This window comes from Acartia tonsa, chromosome 8 (assembly GCF_053477335.1).
Source record: "Acartia tonsa isolate MP-2025a chromosome 8, ASM5347733v1, whole genome shotgun sequence".
In the NCBI taxonomy this organism is placed as follows: domain Eukaryota; kingdom Metazoa; phylum Arthropoda; class Copepoda; order Calanoida; family Acartiidae; genus Acartia; species Acartia tonsa.
In genome coordinates, this window is record NC_137267.1 from 52,644,877 (window position 1) to 52,671,847 (window position 26,971).

Here is a 26,971-nt window from a genome sequence, read left to right on the forward strand (position 1 = left end):
TACATAGTGACCTAGGACACCTAGCCCACCCTGTATGTACAGAGAATATTTATAATTAGAGAATGGTTGATACATAGTGACCTAGGACACCTAGCCCACCCTGTATGTACAGAGAATATTTATATTTAGAGAATGGTTGATACATAGTGACCTAGGACACCTAGCCCACCCTGTATGTACAGAGAATATTTATATTTAGAGAATGGTTGATACATAGTGACCTAGGACACCTAGCCCACCCTGTATGTACAGAGAATATTTATATTTAGAGAATGGTTGATACATACCTAGTGACCTAGGACACCTAGCCCACCCTGTATGTACAGAGAATATTTATATTTAGAGAATGGTTGATACATAGTGACCTAGGACACCTAGCCCACCCTGTATGTACAGAGAATATTTATATTTAGAGAATGGTTGATACATAGTGACCTAGGACACCTAGCTCACCCTGTATGTACAGAGAATATTTATATTTAGAGAATGGTTGATACATAGTGACCTAGGACACCTAGCCCACCCTGTATGTACAGAGAATATTTATATTTAGAGAATGGTTGATACATAGTGACCTAGGACACCTAGCTCACCCTGTTTGTACAGAGAATATTTATATTTAGAGAATGGTTGATACATAGTGACCTAGGACACCTAGCCCACCCTGTATGTACAGAGAATATTTATATTTAGAGAATGGTTGATACATAGTGACCTAGGACACCTAGCTCACCCTGTTTGTACAGAGAATATTTATATTTAGAGAATGGTTGATACATAGTGACCTAGGACACCTAGCCCACCCTGTATGTACAGAGAATATTTATATTTAGAGAATGGTTGATACATAGTGACCTAGGACACCTAGCTCACCCTGTATGTACAGAGAATATTTATATTTAGAGAATGGTTGATACATAGTGACCTAGGACACCTAGCTCACCCTGTATGTACAGAGAATATTTATATTTAGAGAATGGTTGATACATAGTGACCTAGGACACCTAGCTCACCCTGTATGTACAGAGAATATTTATATTTAGAGAATGGTTGATACATAGTGACCTAGGACACCTAGCTCACCCTGTATGTACAGAGAATATTTATATTTAGAGAATGGTTGATACATAGTGACCTAGGACACCTAGCTCACCCTGTTTGTACAGAGAATCTCATTGATGGACAAGCACTTCTTATGCTCAAAGTAAGTGGAATGTTTTACTGGATATATTATTACTAAGATATTGCACCACTTTTTATGCACTTTGATAAAGTAATACTCATAGCTGGCTAAAATAAGTTAATGATACCTTGCCTTATACAACCTCCTCCCCTCCTACTGTATGAACGAACTGACCAAAAAGACCCTAGTAAGATAAACTGTTGACAAATATCCCCCTGTCAATATATCCACGTAAATACTTTATCTATTAATGTTTTGTTTTATACAATAAACAAGGATGACAACATCCATAAGTAGGAAAGAACAAAAAATCACATATGGACAAAAAAATACGGATAAAGTGATTATTAGAGCAGATTTTCATTAACATATATTATAATGGATGTAGAATAAATATGGGTATTATGACAGGGGGGGGAAAAGTGTCGTCAATTTCGCTCGCTAACATGGAACTCCTTTATTTGCCAGTTCGTTAATCCATGGAGTAAATGGGGTAGAAGGAGGAAATCATTTTTAATGTTAGCCCGCTGCGTGTTTCGTTTTATTAGAGAATTTGAAAATCTGGTGTAAGATCCAAGTATTAGGATACCCATTTAAATTATGGCTTATTTTAGCATAACCGACAAACCAAGTAAGCTGTATACATAATATTGATGCAATTTGGAAATTAAAGTTGTATCTTGCCATCAGCAATGTATCTTTAGAAAATCACATATCCCCAATAGCATTACGGACTGGCGGACGGGCAGACAAAGTGAATTATACAGTGTGTTTTTTTTTATGAGCACTTTTTTGAAAGCAATTTTACCCCACTTATAGTTATCAGAATTTAATGATTAATGGCTTATTTTCTTCGTTTTTTAAGGGAAATTATGAAACAACAAAAAAAATTTCAGTTTTTGTTGAAAAAGTACAGTAAAGTTGAAAATTAAAAACTTAGGTGTCAACATATAAAAATGGTTTTAGCGCATTTTTCTTAAAAAAATGGATTTTCTGTAGTCGACTTTGGGGGGCCAGTACTCCCTCCCTGGTTGAGATATGACCTTCAAACTTTGATATGTTCTAGTACATGTCCCTAATAGTATCTGTATACATTTTTAGCTCTATATCTCAACTTTGAAGTGTTTAGCAGCAATTCTTGCAAAAGGTTGATTATTTGAGCATAAGAAAAATGCGCTAAAACCATTTTTATATGTTGACACCTAAGTTTTTAATTTTCACTTTACTGTACTTTTTCAACAAAAACTTTAATTTTTTTTGTTGTTTCATAATTTCCCTTAAAAAACGAAGAAAATAAGCCATTAATCATTAAATTCTGATAACTATAAGTGGGGTAAAATTGCTTTCAAAAAAGTGCTCATAAAAAAAAACACACTGTAGATATAAACTTTTTATTTTTTTTGTTACAAGGAAGAGGATTTGCGAAGGCATCCGTTGATACTTCCAACACTGGGAGATATCAAGCATTTAATATACAGGTATAAACATAAAAAAGATATATTTATTGCATCGTTTGGAACGGCTTTCCGCGGATATACAAATAAAAAATTTTGAGATTAAAACCAGTTTTGTTAACCCCATGGGTCCGAAGTCCTGGGCTCATAAAACTGCTATTAGTTTTATGATTTTTATTTTGATATTCGTGGAAAATTGTCTATAATATGATGGTATACATGATTTTCATTATGGCCTAAAACCGGTTCTAATCCAGCAGAAATAAATCAGTTTCAAAGCTATACTGGAAAAGACTTTCTAATGCTTTACAATACAAGCTGCGTTTCACTCTAATATACAAATACTAAAAATTGAATTATAGCTGAGTTATCTATAATACAAAGTAGAACGATGTCTGTCTGTCCGTCTGTCTGTCCCTTAAGATCTCGGTAACCACTGAACCGATCGGATTCTACTCTTCAGGGTATATACCTATTGGTCCTGTGGTGGTTTTAAGCTATTTTCTTGGGGGTGGGACACCCCCAACCCCCCAAAAACAAAAAAATCCCCTCCCCCATTTTTTTTTTTTTTTTGCTTAAGATTTCCTTGGTCCTTTAATGAATTTCGCCTTAATTTTTTTTATCACCTCTTGGGGAAAAGCCCCTAGAGGCTAGGGGCGAAGCCGCTAGTGAAATTCATAAATTGTCATTGAATTTTATTGAATACAAAAAGATATTTTTATTTAATTTTTTTTTGAAGCATAATGCACAATTTTTTATGTTCTCGTGTGTGTAGGGTTAACACACTCAGAGCTGGAGTTAACATAACAGATGAGGTAATATTTTCTTTTCCAGCATGGAATTAATTGCCATACCGAAAAATCATGCCTATTGTATTACAAATTTTATAATAAAAATCACTAAACTAGTACCAGTTTGGTTAGACCAAGTATTCAACGATTCGGGGTTGGCTAAGATAAAGGATTTTATTCTTAAATTTTAATATGTACAAAAGATGTAGTGATGGCAATTCGTCGAATTTTTGGGCCGGATTCGGATTCCGGATTCTTAAAGAATCCGTCAAAAAAAGTGGCGGATTCTTTCGGTTTTCGGATTCTTATTTTTGGCGAATTCCAGATTCGAATTCCTGATTCTAGCAATATTTTAGAAGGATTTTAAATTTTTTTTAAAAATTAAGTGCTACATATGCCCTAAAAATCAATGTTCTTGGTGTTCTCTATAATTCACTTCTGAGATTTCTAATTTCAGCCTACCAAATAAGAATCCGGAATCCGCTATTAAAAAACGGAATCTGGATCCGGATTCGGATTCGGATTCCAAAATTGGCCAAAAATTGGGCGGATTCCGGATACGGATTGCCAACCCTAAAAAGATGGTTATAAAAAGTTTTATTTTTAGAGGGAGAAAATATCACTTGGACTTACAAAATCAACATCATTTCAATCAGAGGTAGGTTTTTATCTATATTTTTCATAAATATGTTTATTTTATATATGTGGTGTATTCACAATGATATCTCTATTATATGTTTATTATACACATGTGGTGTATTCACAATGATATATCTATCAAATTTTGCAGCTCATGGTGGCGAATGTAACAATAAGCATAAAGAAGTTGCTTTCCTTTTCCTTATAAGCTTTTTTCAGATTTACTTTATCTGTTCTGTATTAAATCAGCATGTTCTTCATCTAAATAGTTAAACACTGTCCATTATTCTGGCAAAATTTCACCCTTCTGATCCCTGATTCAGATATTATTTCATCCCACCATTCTTTCTCCCATTGCCATTCTGCGCTGCCCCAGTCTGATGGCGGTTATACTGGGATTCTTTACAGGTCAGCGTATCTGGGGAGCCTCATATGTTGACTTGAAGAACTTAATTCTTATGGACATTTTTCATTCTTCTGAAGTATTAATCATCCATTAACAGTTAATTTCCTAAAAAATGTATCTTCTAATTAACTGTGGAAAATAAAATTTTGTAATTAAATATTTTACTCATTGTTTAATTATAATATTTCAGAGTTTATAGTTTAACAAACGACATATATACAAGGATTAATTTGCCCATACTATAGATTTCATTATTAAATTACATAAAAACTTACTAAAGAGTGGCTATATGAGGCTTTTGATGCTATTTGCTTTGATCGTTGCTGTTGAATATGCTGAAACAAATACAATTTCGTTACATGAGTTGCTAATTGAAATTCTTAATTTAAAAGAAAATATTTCAAATAAATATGTGCACCTGTTGGATTTTTATTACAATTGGCGATGGATTGAACAGTATGATACAATCTACAAATAATTTATTATTACATACAATATAATAATCCTTTAAATGTGTTGCAAAAATGGGTAAAATGACACTGGATATATCTTAATCATATACTATGAAAGAATACAACCATCAATAAACATCTTTGAACTAAATTAACATTTATTAACCAATATCACAAACAAAATGACATATATAAAACCAAATTCAAACATATAATATTTAAATCAAAACATATAATATTTAAATCAACATAAAGTAGACAAATGCTGGATCTAACAGAAATACAACTTGTTGAACTGAAATAATAAACACTATATTTGTATGTGTTCAAACAAGGTTTCAATAATGCATAGCAAGCACAGAACTGCTAGATTATGCATAACAAGTACAAGCAATTAGCCAAGAAGTGCTTTATTCCTTGTACATGAATAGTAAATAGTTACTAGCTCAACTTATTGGTTTATAGTGAAGACAAACACTAAGCTTAAAAACACTAAATACAAGCTACAAAAACTATTAGAATTGAATCAAATAATACCATAAACAGCAAAAATAACTAATAAAGTAGCTTAAAATGTGGTTTAAAACTATAAAATAATGCCTAAGACTCACTAGTCGCCGGAAGGAAAAAGCAGTTTTTTGAAAGGGGCTATCTGAGATTATTACAGATTCTGATATATACATATATAGACTAATGAAAAATGCAAAAAACGAAATCAAAAGCGTTCCTTCTTGGGAGAAAATCCGGGAAAAAGATTTTAGCCATTTTTAACCTAAAATTCACATTGGCAATCCTGCAAAAAATATACAGACATTTTAAACATGTCATTGCTCAGCACCTAGAAGTGGTAGAAAAATGCTACGCATACCATTGGAAAGCTTATAACCTATATTTTTCATATTGGTATATTACGTTTTTGTACTATTATTAGTTTTTGAGCTATCCTCTGAAATATGCACAAGTTTTGAAAATGCAGTTTTTTCCTTGAATTTTAAGTTTAATACTCGTTACACAAACCTTTTAAAAATTATATTGCTTAGCACCTAGAGTTATATAATTATTCTATATAGATATCTTTGTATATTTTAGGTACATTGGGTACTTAAAATTTTTGCTTAATTAAAAATTGTCTTTGAAATGTGTATAGTTTGTAGTAAGAACCAAGTAGGGAGGGGGAAAATTTATACACTTATAGGCAATGAAATTCAGTATAAAATTTTGCCATGGATGTTTTTGGGCTTGTTGTTATAGCCATTAAAATGATTCTTTTTGTAAAATCTCTTATATGATTAAATATACCAGTAAACCTAATGTTTGGTATTTTCCTTCAAGGTGTTAGTGGGGTAAAACTGCACCTAAAACTACTAAAACTTTAAGTTCTGGGCTTATTTTTAGAGATATCAAGCTGATTTTATTAAGGTATACTTTTTTGCATAATTGAGCCAAGTAGCCACTTTTTATTTCTTTTTGGCACTTTCCTCCTTGGGGCTAGTGGGGTAAAACACTCCCCAAAACACTAAAATTTAAGCCTTAAGCTTATTTATAGAGATTTCAAGCTGATTTTTTAATGTAAACTTTTTCACATAATTGAGCTAAGTAGCAACTAAAGATTTCTTTTAACACTTTCTTTCTAGGTGGTAGTGGGGTGAAAGACCCCCCAATAATTAAGTTATAAGATCCAAGGGGGGGGGGGGGGAGGTTTATATAATTTTTATAAATTTAGTACAAAATTTTGCTCTAGATGTTTGGGCTTGTTGTTATAGTTATCAACCTGATTATTTTTGTAAAATCTCTTATATCCTATTATATAAAGTAGTAAGCTATTTTTGTCTGTAGCAAAGGATCTCTGTAACCGCTGGTCAGATGTGGTCCTTCTATACTGTGTAGCTTCTCATAGGTTCTGGGAAGGTTTCTAACTATTTTGGGGGAGGGTACAATCACCCTCCCAAGGGAAATCACCCTAAAAAATGAACTCTTCCCATTTTTAAAAACTTTTCTTTTATTAAGTACAATTGAAAGTAGAGGGGTCACCTTCACCACAAGGGCCTCTAGAGTCCTCTAGGGCCTAACCGCTAGTGATTAAATATACCAGAAAGTCTTAAGTTTTGGCACTTTCCATCAAGGGGATAGTGGGGGTAAAACTGACCCCAAAACTACTAAAACTTTAAGTTCTGTGCTTTTTAAAAAAAATATTGGGCTAAAAATAAGGACTATATCATTATTTTCAATTATGTGAAATTTGTTTTAATCAAAATTCAACATGATATCTTTGAAAATAAGCTCAGAACTCATAATTTTGGTATTTGGATGTTGGTTACCCCACTAGACTCAAGAAGGAAAGTGCCATAAGGAAATCTGTAATAGATACTAATTCAATTAGTAAAATATGTTTATATTAAAAAAATTAGTTTGATATCTTCAAAAATAATCTCATAGCTTATAATTTTAGTGTTTTAGAGGCTTTTTTACCCCACAAGCCCCTAGAAAGAAAGTGCCAAATTTAAATTTTTAAAGTTTTACAGGTAGATCTATTCATATAAGAAAATTTTTAAAAAGAACAATTTAATAACTATAACAACCATACAAACAGCCAGGGCAAAATCTGGTACTGACTTATGATTTTAATGTTTTAGGGAGTGTTTTACCCCACTAGCCCCAAGAAGGAAAGTGCCAAAATGAAAAAAAAACTTAAATTAAAAAAATCTTCTTGACATCTTTAAAAATAGGCTGATAACTAATCCAAGGAGGAAAGTACCAAATTAAATCTTTAGTGACTACTTAGCTTAATTATGTAAAAAAGTTTACATTAAAAAATCAGCTTGATATCTCTAAAACTAAGCTCAGACTATAGATTTTAGTGTTTTTGAAGCTGTTTTACCCCACTAGCCCCTAGAAGGAAAGTGCCAAAATTCAATTTTCAAAGATTTGCTGGCAGATTATATCATATAAGAGATTTTACAAAATGAATCAGGTTAATGACAACAAACCCAAAAACATCCAAGGCAAAATTTTATACTGAATTGCATTGTCTATAAGTGTATAACCCCCCCCCCAAAAAAAAAAACTACAAACTATGCACATTTCAAAGACAATTTTTAATTAAGCTAAAATTGAAAGTACCCAAAGTACCTAAAATATACAAATATCTATAATACAAAGTAGCTTGATGTCTGTCCGTCTATCTGTCCGTCCCTTAAGATCTTGGTAACCACTGAACCGATCGGATTCTACTCTTCAGGGTATATACCTATTGGTCCTGTGGTGGTTTTAAGCTATTTTCTTGGGGGGATTGGGACACCTCCAACCTCCCCAAAAAAATGAAAATTCCCCCCCCCAAAAAAATGAAAATTCCCTCCCCCCCCCAAAAAAAATCCTGGTGCTGCCCATAAATTATTTTTTTTTAAAATTACCTCATAGGCCAAAGCCCCTAGAGGCTAGGGAAAAAGCCGCTATTATCTATATAATATAATTATATAACTCTAGATGCTAAGCAATAAGATTTATGGTTTGTGTAACAAGTATCAAACTTAAAATTCAAGAAAAAAATGCATTTTTAAAATTTGTGTATACTTCAGAGGATAGCTCAAAAAATAATAATAGTACAAAAACGTAATATACCAATATGAAAATAGATGTTATAAGCTTTCCAATGGTATGCGTAGCATTTTTCTACCACTTCTAGGTGCTGAGCAATGACATGTTTAAAATGTCTGTATATTTTTTGCAGGATTGCCAATGTGAATTTTAGGTTAAAAATAGCTAAAATCTTTTTCCCGGATTTTCTCCCAAGAAGGAACGCTTTTGATTTCGTTTTTTGCATTTTTCATTAGTCTATATATGTATATATCAGAATCTGTAATAATCTCAGATAGCCCCTTTCAAAAAACTGCTTTTTCCTTCCGGCGACTAGTGGACTATAAATAATAAAAAAGCTATAAAATATAACTAAACTACCAAAAACTTACTTGTGCTGAAGTTATCCAGTTAAAAGAATTAACAGAATACATGACTGCAACGTCTGGCAACAGCTGGCAACGGCTGGCAACAGCTGGCAATAAGTAGTGCCACTGGCAGTGACTGGACACAGCAGAAACACTGGCAACTGCTCACAAATTGAGTTCTAAAATAGTCACAGTACATTTAAAGTATTTTAAACCCGGAACCCTAAAACTTAAAATTAACTATATGAGATTCAGCACAGAATTGCCAAAAACTCATCAAATTAAAATTAGGTTAAAATAAATAATTACTAGCAAAGAAATGCCAGAAATTTGTTAAATAAAACAGTACTAAATTAGGTTCCAGCTTTAAAATCCAAAAAACGTTTTAACTAGTTAAAAATACTCACAAGAACTGACTAAATAACCAAACAGAGGCAATATTTATACTAGTAGATTTGTTTACCTTTTAGGTTTGGTTTGGCAACTCCACATGTACATGTGCTCTATAATCTAAATTATAATTAAAAGTGTAGGATAAAAAAATGTGTAAATTAACCTAAAATAAATTAAATAAAAAACAAACTTTTAAAACTAAGTTTTAGAGCAAATAAATATGCTTTTTATATATAAAATAGACTCTTTGTATATTTTAAGCCAATTTAGACTCTTTGCATCTTTGAATTATTACCACAGGCACATAAGATTAAAAGGACACAGATGAATTTTAAAATTAAGGACTTTAGAGATAAATTTGAAGTTTTAAAGTTAAATTTAAAGTAGCTACGACTCTTTTTTAGCTAAAATTAAAACAATTATAAGTTGTTTTACACTGTTATAAGCGATTTTACAACAAAATGATAAAATTGAATTTGAAATGAAATTTGTCTGATTAGTACTTTTAACTTTTCAATTTTTACAAAACACTTGATTGCTATGGAATTTAAGGAATAGTTAATCTTTTTAATTTGCTAAACAACAATTTACCTAAGTTTATTTTTTGGATGCAAACTTAGTGGGTGCTCAATCGGCAGTTTACATTCTAAACAATAACAAACTATATATACTATCGTGGATTTTTATTTATTATCAAAATTTTGAAACTGATTTTTTGTTTCTTTTGGCAATTTTTGATACAACAAATGATGAATAACAAATTAAGGGTTTAAGGGCGAATATAGGTTGGATATGATATGAGCTTATCTGAAAGGTGCAATTCCATAGATTATAAATAACTTAAAAATATTGACATATTCAATTGTATAAATCTGTTTATAGCTTAAAACCCGTCAAACTCGAAGAAAATATATTGTAATTAGTGTGGTTCCCTAAGAACTCAAACACCCTAGCATCACACAAGGCTTCGTGGCAAGGTTGAATTAAAAAGCTTTCATTAAATGATAGTCGTAATAACGTGGAAACCAATTAATCAGGGGTAAATATACCCTCCTTCTACCTTCATAAAGTAAATTATTTAAAAGTTAAAAAAAATATCAAATAATGTAAAAAGTAAAAAAAAATAATCGATAAAATTTTCTTGGAGGAAGAATGATTTTAAATCCCTGTTTTTTTGTGGCCGTGTGTGTGTGTGTTGAAAATGCGTACACAAGGGTTGTTTATATCACCATGAATTAATCAAAGATCTCTGTACAGAAAATAAATTTTAAGACGTATTATTTACCCTGTCAATACTCCTGACGCCCTTCTACGCAAATTATTTTTATGCTTTTTAAAAAATTAAATAAACTAATATATAATCTAAAATAATAAACATTTAAATTATCTTCAAAAAAAAGTCTTGTAAAGGGCTAAAATAAACGATTTTGTCGGCAATCTCATTTATTATATGTTCAATTGAAACAGAAAATTGCAAAATCTACTTAAGGATTTTTTTGAATTTTTAAATTTGGCATAGATATTCTAAAAGTATGTAATGGCACCTTTGATATAAGCTCATATCATATCGAACCTATATTCGCCCTTTACCTAGAGTTTACACCACAAAGTCTTCTCCTTGGTTTGGCGGTCGCCTCGGAGTAGGTGGTTTTTAACTCTTTTTATTCTGCAAAAGGTATAATTTTTGAGTATTTTATTTGATTTTGTTTTGAATTTTGCAAGAATGAAATAAATTTAAAGAAAAAGTAATTAAAAACTATTGCATCACAATGAGTTAATTTTTGGCGAGGTAGATGGGCATTGTTGTCCACTTGGCTGCTGTGTCTCAGGTTTGCCCCGAAATTAAACAGGTTTAACACATTCCTTGCTACTTTCTAATGTGTTTTCATGTGGTCCAATTCTGTTATCAGGCATAATATTTCAGCAACATATCTCTTTTGTCCTCTTCTCTCCATACAGTCATATCTCTTAGAAAGGCATCCATTATTTCTCTGTATCTCCTTGTCTCTCACTACCAACAATGGGTTTTCATTCTTTTCCTCTTGCAAGCTGCGGATATCCGCTGCTGCTTTTGTCACTACTTCTGTGGTTATCCTTGATCTTGAAAAGGCTTCACATACTGAAAGTACTATGCCTCCTCACGTGGTTGGCACAAGAAACTTATCAATGAATTAAGATTTGTCATTTCTGACCTGAATCATTTGTTCCACGTCCTATGATAGTTTTAACCTTAGTGGGGATTTTTAGTTTGCCCTAAAAAATTCGTTATAAGTAAAGACTTTATTGACTAACTACAAAATATATAAAATTCGAGCTTTTAAATAAAATTGCCTAAATAGTCTATTGTAATCTCTAAGTGGGTTATACAAGTAAATACCATTATTCTATAATACCATGTTCCTTGATTCTTATGATTTAAAGCTGTTTAAAGTCCGCTTTTACCTCACTTAAAAGTATTGCATCCCATCCTTCTTTTCTTGCTTTCTCTGCATCAGAACTCACCTTAACACTTAATGTGCCCAGAGACATCCTCTGCACATTTGACATAACTATATTGAAAAAATTGAAAAAAAAATTTCTAAGAGGATAACGCTTGTTTTTGTTTTAATAGTTCTTAGTATATAATTTGCATATGTACATATTTTTAAAAAATTTCTTGGACTAGATTTCTTGAGATTCATTTATGGGCTAATCTTACATAGCATATAAATTGATCACAAAACTACGACCTGGAGATTTATTTTACATTCTTTTGTTTAGGAGCTCCTTAAACATAGATAATTTAAATTGATTAATTTTTCATTAAACAGTCAAATGATATAGAAGAACATGTTGGTTAAATTTGCTCCCCTCTGTTGCCTAACAAGTGCCTTTGTTTTGATCCCGTGCTAGCTCCTCTTGGCCTCTTTGCCATTTGTCACAACTTTCTTTATATTCTAATATTGTGCCCACTACTTCCATGGGGCAGATCATCAACTCACTCTCTTGCTGTTTGTTGTAAAGTGTCACTGCCACCAAATTCGCTTTTAATGCCTGTGCAAGATGATTGAGAAAGAACAATTGCCGGTCCTCTTTTACTTATAGGTTGCTTTCCCTTTTTTTTGTCTAAATAAACTATGGAGAGGGCAAATTGTCCAGCAATTTCTTCTCTAAGTTATCTTGAACCATCAAGCCCGATTTTTTTCAAATGGAACACTGTATCATGCTGCAGTTGTTCATGATCAGGTTGAATGCTGTGACAGTGCTAGCTACTCTCACAAGTTTCTCCACTAGTGCAAATGCTTGAATGTGTCCTCATCCCTCACTTCAACTGGCTAAATCTTTATCTCCAGTTCATTGCTAATTTTCCCCTTTTTGCCTAAATATACAAAGTGAGAGGGTGATTTTTCCAGCTATTTCTTCGTAAACTCATCTTGAACCATCAAGCCCGATTATTGGCAAATGAGACACTGTATCACACTGAAATTGTTCTGTGAATTTTAAATACACCATTTTAAATCTATTAATACCTTACCAAACAAACATATAAACAAATGACTTTAAAATTAACTACTTTATGAACACAAAATAATGGCACAAATAATATTGAACAGATTATAAAAATACTAGGCACAGTTTTGACACTAAGTGTAACTGTATCTGTATTCCAGAACATATTACACAGTGCCTTCGAAGGTGCTTTGACTTTAGCGTCAGAACCTAAATTGAGACATAGTGCATTTCATTACCCTAGGTTAGGTAACTTCATTTCACTTTTCAATAAAATCTAAAATGCAGCGGTTTTTGAATAAATTAGATTTAAAAATTTCAAGTTCAATTTTCACCAACTAGGAGTTACCGCATAATCATGACAAGAAAAGCAAAGATTATTTATTTAAAATTTTGAACAACTTTGCTTTTATAAAGTCAGTCATAAAACCTCTCAATATAGGATTTATTTAAGGCTGAATTTCCGTGACCTTAGCAAAGCAATTGATAAAAATGCCCATTAATTAACTCACTTCAGGAGTGGTTTTATGAAGAACTTTATAAAAGCAAAGTTGTTCAAAAATTTAAATAAATAATCTTTGCTTTTCTTGTCATGATTATGCGGTAACTCCTAGTGGGTGAAAATTAAACCTGAAATTTTCAAATTTAATTTTCTAAAAAACCGCTGCATTTTAGATTTTATTGAAAAGTGAAATGAAGTTACCTAACCTAAAGTAATGAAATGCACTATGTCCCAATTTAGGTTCTGACACAAAAGTCAAAGCACCTTCATTTGCACTGTGATTAGACTTAGAAGAGTACTTTGTTGTGAAGTAGATCAAGCAATAATAGAGCTTGAAGAGTATTTAGTTTTATATTTGCACTTATACAGTGTCTTGGTAGGATGCTGTATCCCCCTTGAGGTATGGGACTTACAGACAAGATAGTTATAGAGCAGCTATAGCAAAGATAATCTACCTGTGTCTGCAAAGCAGGGCTGATCAAATTTACCACAAGAATCTCCAGAGGTTATCCAAAGGGTGCACGGGGGCTGGGAAGGGAGTGACGGTTAGGGTCTGCAGAGAGGGTGTCAGTGCATTTATTGGTCTGGAAATATTTTATGGAGATCTTGATGTGATACCTAGATAAGAATATGTTATAACATTGGCCAGGTGGTTGAAACCTAACTTCACCCGGCCTAATCTACGTCCTATTCTCCCCCCAATTACATTATATACATTATATTAGTGGGGAAAAAGGAAAGGTTAGTTATTTAGAGAATTAAGCTGTACCTGTTTGTTATTTCTGCACAGCTTAGTGCTCTAAAGAGCTGGCAGACATTATAATTAAGCGGTCTGAAAAATGAAAATCTTTATTTGCTATTTGCAACCGCGAAATTAGAATGTCTGCCGCAGTGAGCCGCAGGCAACCCGTGTTCTTCTCCAGTGATTTGAGTTTGAATAAAAAATAGAAGGAAAGGAAAGAAAACACATTGGAAAAAAAATTTGTTTATAGCTTTAAGCTTTTAAATTGCAGGCAGAGGTTTTCCATCCTGAGAACCTCTACCTCTGCCTGGACGGCTGAGACCCCCACCTTGGCCTCGCGGGCTTGCTTCCTGGCCTTCTTGGAGGCCATTTTAATTTTCCTGACCTTCGTCAGCGAGATCTGATGCCAGGAGGTGGTCGTTTTGGGGCGGTTCCATACAGGAATGACAGCAAAATGCTGGGCCTGGGCGGCCGAACCCATTCTGGTCATTAACCAGAAAATCTGCGATTTTTTTTTTCTGAAAGACATTTATTTGATCAAAAAAGGAGGAAAAAAATTGGGGACAAAATCTAAGGGAAAATATTTAAATTGTTAAGTTTTTGAGGAGGAGGCAGAAGTTTATTATTTCTAATTCTGCCTGGCGCTGCTGGAGCTGTTGCTTCTCCTGGCAGACCCGCATGGTAGCTGCAGCGGCTTGCTCTGAAGCTAGATTGGCAGCTGCCAACTGCTCCTCATACCAGGCCTCGTCCCGGGCAGCCTGGTGCTCTGCTGGATGAGCACAGACCACAGCCGCATCTTTTTTTTCTGTGGTCTGCTGGAGCTGATGTTTGAGGACCTGAACCTCTCTGGTATTCAGGTTCAGAAGCTCCAGCTGTTGGTTGGAGTTGCAGTGCATATTTAGGTACATGACCTCCGTGCATCTGCCCCGCAGTTGGTTCTTGGCCTCCCTTTGTTCCTTGAACAATCTTTTCAGCCTTGACTCTGATATTAGGCGCAAGGGTGTCATTGCTCTGGGGCAGTTCCAGGGCGGAGCAATTGACCAATAGTGGGCCTCTGCGGCCAAGCCCATCTCGGTTGAAATCAGGAATACCTTGTTCCAGATAGCCTCCACTTTGGACCTGGCTTCCTCCTCCAGCAGCCAGAAGGCCCAATGCCTCCAGCTGTCAACCTCATCCTCTAAATGGGAGATCCGGCGGGTGTAGCTATTTAGGTAGCGTGCATTCGCTTTATCATAAGGGAAGTGCCGGGCGTGGTTTTCAATCCTATGACGGATGGACTCCAGCATTCCCTTTATGTCCCTAATATCACCCCTTAAAAACCTACCATGGTTGTAGGGTTCGTCGTAGGCCCTCAGGTGATAGGGAGTACTCATTTTAATCTTGAATTGGATCTTATCTGAAAGTATAAAATCATTTTTAAAATTATTTATAAAACGAATTTTGTTTAAAAATATTAAAATGCGATTTTTTTAATTTTGACACATCTCTTTTAATTTAGATTAGTAAAGACGAGATTTTATGGATAAATAGCCGTGATCGTCCTGGTGTGGGGGTTCAATGGATCCATCCCCATACTGCCAGTCATTATGGTGACGGTAATCATGTTCGCTAGCAAAATGGCTGACATATCTACCCTCTGCTATGGGGGTGTTAACATGATAAAAATGTTTACTATGTTCATATCTTTCATCATAAGCTACTGATTGCTGGTAACCGTGTTGTACAGCATGTGATGGTGAACGCCAGTTTTGAGGTGAACGTCATCGTGATGATCGTCGTCTTGAATGAGAGCGCCGTCTAGAAGGAGAATGGTGTCTTGGTGGAGAGTGTTGTGTTGAAGATCGGCACCTAGATAATGAGCGCCGTCTAGGAGGTGAGCGTGAGTGCTGTCTTAAAGTAGAGGGTTTCTGCTGTTTGACCTGAGAAACTTTTTGTTTTTTCCTTCTTGAACCAGAATTCTGGAGACAGTGGGTTTTCAAAGAAGGCTTGACTGTGTGCTTGCAGTCAGGGCAAGATTCATTGCGACAGAACAGCATCTTGCTGTTGTCTTTCGGAATCTGGTTTATTGCAGCTTTCATGATTTCAGAAGTCTTTTTTCTGTACTCATAGAACTTCTGTTCACGGTGGAACTCTAATCGGGCTAGTAAGACTATCAATCTGTTTTACCAAGTTGCTGTCTGGTCCACAAGAGGGGGGGGGGGGGGGGGTAGGATCCTCAGGAAATTTCTGTTTATATAACAGCTCCAGGCAAAAACGCTTTTGCACCTGTTCCCTGACTTGACCGGTACTAACACAGTGGGTACCTTTCAATGTCCATTGCGGGATGTCAAATATCTCTTCTTCACCAGGTAAGAAGTTTCCACCCTCTGTGTTGGTGACATCGATTTTATGAAGTTCCGTGTTTATGGATGCTTCAAGTTTTTTAATGTCCTCTTGAAAGTGAAGAATACACTCCAACAACTGATTTTCTTGATTAATCAGTCCTGTCATATCTGGATTGTTGACATGCTGGAACAAGGTGGGTTCAAGTCGTGGAGTGGCGAATGGGTGTAGCCGATGTAGCAGCTCCTTTCTCTTTTGATTGAGATCTTTCTCAATTACAGCTTTTGGCTTGGAGAGGGGGGCACTTGGGACGGGGCTGTTGTTGGAAATGGCGGACACGTTGCTATCCATTCTAAAAATAAAAGATTTGTTTATATATATAAAAAAAACTTTTTATGGGGCGTATCGTTTATTTTTGCTATAATCGCAAGTCAATAGGTAAAATAGGCCAACAATTAACCATTTTGTAAAATAATAAATTTACAATATGTGATTTAATACTAATCCATGTTTTCTTCAACTGGAATCAAGTTATCAGCTATTGATGTAGAACCATCAACTTATCCTCGTAAGTGGGGTAAACTTCTAGGGGTAATTCATCATTTAATAATAAAATTATTAAGGACATTAAGCAGCATTTACTTGTTGAAATTTAACATTTAATAATGAAATTATTAAAGTTATTAAGCAGGATTTTTCTTTCATTGTAATTGAATATTTAATAATGAAATTATGAAAGTCAATAAGCAGGATTATGTATTACAATGAAGTAGGGTTTACAGTTGTATTTCCATTAATTTATTTAGCTTAAGTTGTTGGTTTGTGAGGCAATTACAGCCGTATTTTGAGAGGTAGGCCCTTTCAGCCTTTATTTAATAGGTAGGCCCTTTCAGCCTTTATTTAGTTGAGTGAGAAATTTAGCGCAAAACAGCATTATGCGTATTAATTTGTTTTTTATCTTCTGGCAATTACAGCCTTTATTAATAGCAGATTTGAAATTTGGACATGCAAAACATTGTAATGCGTGTTGGTGAGGTTAGTTTTTATCTTCGGCAAATTCAGCCTATGGCAAATTCAATTAAGAGGAAACATTTAAAGCTTCCAATAAAATAAATATTTACATTACTTCATCTGGGCTAACAGACCTTGATTAGGTAAATAAAATAAATTTGATATAAAAGATATTATGACAATTTGTATCCTTTTCTCTTATAAACAACAAATAATCATAGATATTAAATACTATTTATTCACTTTCTTGGTTAAATGTTCACATTTAGTTAATTAAACTCTTAATTTCATAGAAATTAAATTTGGATTTTAATTTTTTAATCCTGATACAAAATATAGCCTTTAAAACTACTATGAATTAAAAACTTACCCTATCATGTGTCCTTCCAGGTTTAATGCAATGCTGGTGGTATCTACTGGTGGGAGACCCTCCAAACATAATTTTATCCTTTTTCTGAAGTACAGATTTCCTGTAATAAGATATATAATCAACTGGCTAATTTCCCCCTTTTTTCTAAATAAACAATGAGAGAGGGCAATTTGTCCAACAATTCTTTGTAAATTCATTTTGAACCATCAAGACAGATTTTCTGCAAATGGGACACTGTATTGCGCTGGAGTGGTTGATGATCAAGTAAAATATTGCGTCAGTGCTAGCTACTCTCACAAGTTTCTCCACCAGTCCAAATGCTTGAATGTGTCCTCATCCCAAATTGTAATCACTTCAACTGGCTAATTTCCCCCTTTTTGTCTTAGTAAACAAAGTGAGAGGGCAATTTGTCCAGCAATTTCTTCATAAATTTGTCTTGAACCATCAATAGAAATAGGGGAGAAGAACTATAGTGTGAACCCCTTTTTCGTAAATCTGACAAAGGAACTCCTCCAGCTGACAAAAAACTTTAAAATATATAATTTCTAGAAGCTAACTTTATATTAAGGAATTCAACAATTCATAGCTAAATTATTAAAGGATTTGTAATATGCTTTACACTATACTAGAAAATAAATTTTAACACGATATAATTTACATGAGAAAAGCTTTATCTTAAAGGGAGTGTGAACGTAAAAATTTCTCATCTGATTATCAAATCTTAACATTTACTAAGCACATTTCACTACACTGATCAACCAAAAACGTCCTATTAACATAAATATCCAGGAATAATGCCTTGATTTTATGGTATTTTGAGAGGGAAAAAGGAAAAAACAGGGAAAATCTGAACGTTTTTGATTCTTATAATGTTTGTAGGGATATTTAACTTGTCATATATAGTTGAAACAATTTACTTACTGTTAAGGATTTATTTTATGCTATAAAATTGCCAATTAGTTTTTTTATAACGTAGTAATTAGGTAATAAAGACATATTTTAAATTCGTATTATTGACAAAAAAAATACCTCACTGTCTACAAAGGGTTGAATCTCATAGGTTATTTTAAATAATAATATCCTTTTTTATTGTGTTGGACAATAAATAACCCACTTTGGAGAATTAGTTTACACTTTTATCAGACTGTTTATAAAGAAATATTGCGTCTTTATTATTTACAAATTTGTAATTAAAGGTGGGCGAGAGATGGGCCATTTAAAGTTAATTGGATAATGATAAAAAACCTGTTTCTGGCTTTGTTATTGTATTTGGTTTTCAATAAAAAATATTGCTTATTTTATCAATTTCTAAGTAACTATACATTGGTTTAAAGCAAGGATTATGTTAAAAGTCAGCTTAACTGTTAGGAAAAATCTAGAACTATGTGAAAAAGTTTAATTTTAGCTATAATGGGAGAAAAAATCAATTTAATGGACATTTTATATAATACGGAAAATTTCTTCCTTTCCCTGTACCTTATAAAAATCGTCGGAAAAAGCCGTTTTTTAAGCAAACAAAAGCGCGTTTTGCTCTATCTGTGAGATATTATGAATGAGATAATGTTAAGATTTGATATTAAGATGAGAAAAATTTACGTTCACAGTCCCTTTAAGAAATGCGACTATTTACAGCTGACTCTTTATATGAACAAAATGTAAAGAATATGCCCTTTCCTCTTACACATGTGTGTACAGTGTATACACAGTACAACGCTAGGTCCTATTGAAAACGTAACGAATGTACTGTTGTATTGCTATTTGTTGTTATTTTATTTTTATATAATTTATTTTGAGGTAAACATCAAACAAATTATGAATTTATGTATTTTAAATGTTTATAATAGATACAAATTACGAATTAAAGATTATAAATCGTGTACATTTGAAGTCCGAGATATTATTTTTTTGTTTTAATAGAAACTCAAGAAAAAAAATATAATTTTATTTACTTAAATTCATTAAGGGATTTTTATTATTTTACAACGATTGCAATAGATGAAGCATATTTATTATTAATGCACAGATTAAACATAGATGTGAAACAACAATATGAAGGCAGTACTTCATGTGATGGACTTGATTCGAGTAAAAGTTGAAAGAACAGCTCTAGTTAACTCTAATGAAAAAACTAGAAAACTTCAGTTTAATTTAACCAATGAGATTTCATGTATGCTCCGATGTGATTCATTTATTGGCTCAATCAGACATTACCTCTCTTTCTTAGTACCTTTATTGAACCATCAAGCCCAATATTTTGTAAATAAGACACTATATCACGCTGCTGTGGTTTTGTTCAGGCTAAGTATTGCATCAGTACTAGCTACTCTTACAAGTTCAAATGTGTCCTCATCCTCAATTGTAATCACTTCAACTGGCTAATCTAAATCTCCAGTCTGTGGCTAATTTCCCCTTTCTATCTAAATAACCAATGTGAGATGGTGATTTGTCCAGCAATTATTTCGTAAACTCATCTTGAACCATCAAGCCCGATTTTTTGCTAATGGGACACTGTATCGCGCTGCAGTGGTTCATGATCAGGTTGAATATTGTTGTCAGTACTCTCCCAAGGGTCTCCCGTCCACATGCTTGAACATGTTTGCAGTTGTGTGTCTATATGGGAATCTCCACTTTGTGATATTTGACATTTCAGGTAGCATGATGATCACTAACTTTGTTGCATTCATCTCTCTTCCCATTTAAGTGCTTTTTCACAAAATATTTATTTCATTGTGGATAAGTTCTTACAAAACCCTTTAGTTTAGTTTTAAGTTTGTATTTCAGACACATTTATTTAGGTTTCTTTGATCTCTTAGTGAAGTGAATTAAAAAAAAATTTGCTTGGTCTCATCTTGGCCCATTAAAATCTTCTTCTTAGTATTTAAGAAGAACATAGGTCTGCGCTGAATGATATTACATTAAGGTTATTGATTGTTCTACCAGTGACTCTGAATCTGAGATCTCATCAACCCAGAATGGCCATGGGAATGGACACAGCCAGGCGGGGAATCATCAAAGTCCTGGGACCTATCCTATGAATGGGGGAGTTCCCTTGCTTCCCCTGTGCTCCCAGTGTAGGTAGGTTACTTTCACATTTGCACATGTCCTATTATAGAGTATTTTTATTTAATGTAACAAAAGTATTGCTTTATTTAACCCACTTAATATGACAGAAATTAATAATCAATTTATCATTTTCTTTATTGATTTGGGCAGTTTTGTATCCAAAAAGAAGATTTTGCAGTTTTCCATGAATTATTTAAATCTCAAAATTACCTGTTTTTACACAGTACATGATTTTGAGAACTATTATGACTAAATAACTATAACTCCCTAATGACTAGCAACATGGTCTCTGTTGTACACACATCATGAATAAATAAAGAAACAAAAAATAGTTGAGGAGAAAAATTTAAAGGAATAAAAAACATGAGGGAAATAAAAAGAATTTGCACGTTTTTGTGTTCTGTGCTCTTGTACTTTTTTAGTAATTGGTTTTAAGAAATTTCTTTTAAATTGATACATTCTATTTGTTTAGCATGCATTTGAGGTCTTCCAGATTTAATAGATCTTCAAGATTAGAATCAGAAAAATGGAAAACTGCATTAGGTAATAATTTACCTTTAAAAACTTTTGTCTGGATAGGTGTTACAATTAATATGGTAGATCTAGATCCCTATTCAGAAAATTGGACCAATAAGAACACAGTGTAGGAACAATCTGTACATATTTTTGTTTTTATTTTCATCTGCAGAAATTCCTTTTTAAGTTGGCGGGATTAAGAATCCTTGAATATGAATTCCTAAAATAACACCACTCCTTTGGTCTTAATTTTGTTTTTTTAAATTGGTATATTTTTTAGCAATGGGATATGGGCTGTGTGTCAGCTGGCTGACAGCTGTTACCATGACTGTTGTTCATGATAGAGTTCCAGGTATTCATTCATTATTATTATGGGCTGTGTGTCAGCTGGCTGACAGCTGTTACCATGACTGTTGTTCATGACAGGGTTCCAGGTAAATATATATTATTATTATGGGCTGTGTGTTAGCTGGCTGACAGCTGTTACTATGACTGTTGTTCATGAAAGGGTTCCAAATAGGCTGCGTTCACCAACTTAAGCTGTTTGTAACTTGTCACATTGAAAACTGATTATTTTCAGGAATATTTTTGATGTTTTATTATTTTTAGATATGGAAAAATATCCACCATTACCAGATTTACTATTGGATAATATACCTCATATACCTTGGGCTTTTGAAATGGCTGAAGTTACAGGTAAAAAGATTTTAACATTTTCCCAATTTTTACTTAATAAATTTTAATATTACAAATTTAAGACCCAAATATTACATTGTAATGAAAACAATTTGTCTTGATTTTTTCAATATTCTAGTATTTTTTAATACAGAAATTCATACATTGCTGTTTTCAATACAATCTAAAGCTAAAGTTAATCTTAAAAAAGAGTAGGTATTTAAAATTAAAATTAATACCTAATATTTTTTTTATTTTAGGAATGACCCTCTTTGTTATTTGGATTCTTGTTCTTTTATTTCACAAGCACAGGTAATATATACACAACTTTGTTTGTTAGTAAGTGCTCAAATCAAATAGCCCAACTTTCTTATGATTTTGAATATTCCCCTGCCTGTACGCATTTTCTACATTCATGTTCCATTCGCAGAATCTATTTCCCAGAATCTATAGTCAATCACACCTAAGTATTTTCTATTTTTTAATCTTTCTATATATATAAAAGTAACAGGATGTCTGTCTGTGTGATTGTACCAAAGGATCTCGCTAACCGCTGGACCAATTTGGTTTTTCTTTACAGTGAAGATTCTTGTAGGTCCATGGAAGGTTTTTAACTAATACCAAATTAACTTTTTTATTGGTATGTTTGGTTAAGTTATGTAAAATGACAATACCGCCTTTTAAGTGTTTATTGTTTCTTTGATATAGTTTAATTAAGTAAGACCCTTAATAATAATTTGATTGTTGACTAGTTAAACAGCGAATGTATATTTCATTTTAGGTTTATTCTTGCTAGAAGATTTTTCTCAATTGCTGGTACAATATTTCTTCTCAGGAACACAATTTTTGAGCCAGTTATTCAAATTATTTTATGCAAATATGTAAGGAAAGAATTAGAATAATCAAATATTTTTTGTTGTGTAAGCTGTATCTAAATTATGAAGATAATTTTGTGAGAGAATAGATTATTATAAACCTCTTTTATTGGCCAGTTCATTCATCCAGTAGGAGGGTAGGGGAAAGGAGGAAGGGATGTGGATGGGAAGTATCGTTATTGAATCCAGCTGCAAGTTCATTTTATTAGAGTACATGAAAATCTGGTGCAACAACCAAGTAAAAATAAATCGATTACTGGTTCAAACTTTGTGCTGTGATAATAGATGTGTTACCATGTTGATAACATCCCTCAGTGTACCAGGAGTACATCTGGACTGTAAACCAGCTCCATATGGAACCTGGGCTAAAAGGTAGGTCATTTAATACCTATATTTGCGACATCTTTTATTACACAGAAACTTCCAATTTTCAACAATTCCAGAAACTCCCCGCTCTTGGGTGGGTTCAAATAGGTGACATATATACAGTTAAGGTGTCTAACATGCTATGATTGAGCTATTTATAATTATATAAGAACGAGAATGATCACCTAATAAATGTATAATCTAAATAACCCTTTGTCCCAAGTGGTGGAGACCCTTTTTTCTTAATTGTTTTGTTGTGTTTATATTTCCGACGCTGTTAGCTAATTTCAAAGTTCCAATACAAAGTCGGGACAAAATTACTGAATTGTTTGTGTTTAAGGTTACATGCTGCCTATATCATATGGTCTGGTGGAGGTATGAGCAATAGCATCCAGGGGGTCAGAACATGCGGGGATTACATCTTTTCTGGACACACTGTCTCTCTGACTCTACTATATTTTAGGTTACATGCTGCCTATATCATATGGTCTGGTGGAGGTATGAGCATACAGGGGGTTAGAACCTGCGGGGATTACATCTTTTCTGGACACACTGTATCCCTAACTCTACTCAACTTCTTTATTACAGAATATACATCAAGGTAATAGAAAATAGCATAAAACCATCTTAGACTTAAATCTAATAGAATAGCCTAAAACATCCAAGGACCAGTGTGAAGCTTTCTTTAAATAAAGAACTTAATCAGTTCACTAGTTAAAAAATCTTAAGCTTTAAACAGATACACAAACAGACATACATCCTTTTGCTTATATAGATAGAAACAAAAATAGACAGACACCCTGTTAAAGATCACCAATTTGTTTTATGAAAATACCATTTCATGGATTTGAACTCTTTCTGTAATGGGCGATTAACACTCCCCTAGAATAGTTAAAGACAGGAAGTCAACGTTTCTTTTTTATATAAGGACTAGCATCCAGGGGTCTGAATTTTAAAGGGGTTTGTTAAGAATGAAAATGGCCTAAAACCATATTTTCGTTAAGGAATATCTATTTCTTGCATACCTTTACTTGGGTTTGTAACTGTTTCTGGATATTTTAAAGAAAATTGCCTAAAACCATCATTTTTGTTCGGGAATATCTATTTCTTGCTTACCTTTACCTGGGTTTGTAACTGTTTCGGAATATTCTGTCAGAAAATGGCCTAAAACCATCATTTATTTTTAGGAATATCTATTTTTGCATACTTTTACCTGGGCTTGTAACTGTTATGGAATATTCTTGCAGAAAATAGCCTAAAACCATCATTTTTGTTCAGGAATATCTATTTCTTGCATACATTTACCTGGGTTTGTAACAGTTTTGAAATATTCTATCAGAAAATAGCCTAAAACCATCATTTTTCAGGAATATCTATTTCCTCCATACCTTTACTTGGGTTTGTAACTAATATCGAATATTCTAACAGAATGTGGCATAGTGCCTTCTTCATTCAAGTTTATGCATTTCCATCCCTGTCCACATTCCTATACTTCTCCAGCTGAGTCAGACCTACACTGATAACCGCCACTATGTTCCATCCTGCTGCGTTGAGGGCCAGTTGATTTATGTAGGCCTTTGTGTGAACATCTCACCATCAGCTTACATTCGGTAGACTGTATACCTATATGCTAGGTTGTCGACAGTCTTAGTTCCTTATTCCTGTGCACGTGGTTTTCTGTCCTGTACAGAAAACGTGACGTCCAAGCTTTGAATTGATATCATATTTAAATATATTCAATAAATAATCATCCCATTATTCTGCCTATTCTAACCAGTTTAAATGTTTAATAAATCTTGTATTTTTTTTATGAAATACCTTTGTTAAATTATTAATATATAATTGCGCCGAAGCTACTCTATACTCGTATTCTGGTCTGTCTGTACATCCCCTCATACGTCAAGAAAATAGTCTAAAACCATTCATTATTTCAGGAATATCTATTTCTTGCATACCTTTACCAGGATTGTAACTGTTTTGGAATATTCTATCAGAAAATAGCCTAAAACCATCATTATTTCAGGAATATCTATTTCATCCATACCTTTACTTGGGTTTGTTACTCTTATCGAATATTCTAACAGAAAATAGCCTAAAACCATTCATTATTTCAGGAATATCTATTTCTTGCATACCTTTACCAGGATTTTAACTGTTTTGGAATATTCTATCATAAAATAGCCTAAAACCATCTTCATTCTATCAGAAAATAGCCTAAAACTATCTTCATTCTGTCAGAAATAGTCTAAAACCATCATTTTATTTCAGGAATATCTATTTCTTACATACATTTACCTGGGTTTGTAACTGTTTTGGAATATTCTTCATTCTGGCGGCACACGAACATTACTCAATAGGAAAACAACTATTTTTTTTATTATTTTAGGTCTAAACTTAATTCTAACTTAAATAAACTTAATAGACAATTTTACACGAATATAAAATCATTAAATTAATACCATTTTGAACTTTGGCCCCTCAGGACTAACAAAACTGGTTTTAATCTTAATTTTTTTTTATTTCTCCGGAAAGCTGTCTATGACGCGATGCGCTAAATATGTATTTTGAAATGTTTTTTTTTTAATTAAAACCCAGTGTAAAATATGACCAATAAAAATTGTTGTTTGATATCACAGATGTTTTTATTGCATTTTACATAACCAGCCGACTCTTCTTATATTACCATACTCTAGTCAACAATAGGGCTCTATTCAAGTCTCACCAGGTATAATTTTGTTTATTGTCAATTCTTATGTAAAACTAACAGGATGTCTGTCTGTAGATGCCTCATAGGGGCGTATCCTTCTTTACTACCATACTCTAGTCAACAATAGGGCTCTATTTAAATCTCACCAGGTATAATTTTGTTTATTGTCAATTCTTATGTAAAAGTAACAGGATGTCTGTCTGTAGATGCCTCTAGGGGCATATCCTTCATGTACTACCTGTATGTATTAGGCCCTCGTTTTTAGTGTAAAAGAAAAAAAATACGGGGGGGGGGGGCGATAACTCTTATAAAAGATAGTTAAAAACCTTCCCATCACATATGAAAAGCTACATAGTAAAAAAGAACCATTTCGGTTCAGTGGTTAGCGAGATCCTTTGGTATAGACAGACACATTTTACTATTCTACTTTAATATGTAAATAATATTTGTTATTAGAGCTTCGACGCAAAGAGGACCTGGTTCTACTTCCCCCTGTTCTCTTTCTTTGTTTTAAAACTTTGGGTACCAGTTTAAATTACAGTCCAATGTCCCCTTCCTTCATGGTATTGAGGGCTAACATGATATTTGTTATTAGAGCTTCGACGCGAAAAGGACTTGGTTCTACTTTCCCCTGTTCTTCTTTTAACAGAACATTTATGGATAGATTCTAGCTTATTGGTGGAATAGTTAGGACACTACTAGATTGTTATGTCTTAATGTATTTGTTTATAGAGCTTCGACGCGAAGAGGACCTGGTTCTACTTTCCCCTGTTCTCATTCTTTGAACAGAATATTGATGGCAGAATTCCAAATGAGTTTCAACTTCCATTGACTGGGGTTGACCTACACAATATAGCTACCAGGTAAGTGGATATTATATCCTTATAAAATAATATCTCTCTATCTAAATAAAATTGAACATTAGGGGGGGAGGGAGGCTCTAACAAAACGATGATCCCCTATGATAACCCTTCTATAATGAATTAAAATTATTGGTTAAAAAGTTAGGACACTACTAGTTTCAAACTTACCAATTACAGTTCAATTGAAGTACCCCAAAGCTTTTAAGTCAAC

At 33.3% G+C, this 26,971-nt stretch overlaps 1 protein-coding gene across 6 annotated transcripts in view; it reads left to right on the top strand.

The window, feature by feature from the left end:
• Positions 1-26,971, top strand: part of LOC145327301 (ceramide phosphoethanolamine synthase-like) — a 34,427-nt gene that overhangs the window by 4,679 nt on the left and 2,777 nt on the right. For 5 of the 6 annotated variants that reach the window (XM_080170924.1, XM_080170928.1, XM_080170927.1 and 2 more), the window contains exons 2-16: positions 1,114-1,204; positions 2,594-2,661; positions 3,413-3,452; positions 4,036-4,086; positions 20,616-20,770; positions 21,231-21,301; positions 21,555-21,626; positions 21,884-21,970; positions 22,210-22,261; positions 22,731-22,782; positions 23,108-23,196; positions 23,654-23,791; positions 25,459-25,545; positions 25,825-25,915; positions 26,630-26,760. In XM_080170924.1, coding sequence (XP_080027050.1) covers positions 1,114-1,204; positions 2,594-2,661; positions 3,413-3,452; positions 4,036-4,086; positions 20,616-20,770; positions 21,231-21,301; positions 21,555-21,626; positions 21,884-21,970; positions 22,210-22,261; positions 22,731-22,782; positions 23,108-23,196; positions 23,654-23,791; positions 25,459-25,545; positions 25,825-25,915; positions 26,630-26,760 — 1,275 coding nt within the window. Of the gene's footprint in view, positions 1-1,113; positions 1,205-2,593; positions 2,662-3,412; positions 3,453-4,035; positions 4,087-20,615; positions 20,771-21,230; positions 21,302-21,554; positions 21,627-21,883; positions 21,971-22,209; positions 22,262-22,730; positions 22,783-23,107; positions 23,197-23,653; positions 23,792-25,458; positions 25,546-25,824; positions 25,916-26,353; positions 26,467-26,629; positions 26,761-26,971 lie in introns of those variants that run through there. The other variant, XM_080170930.1, reaches the window with a different exon arrangement.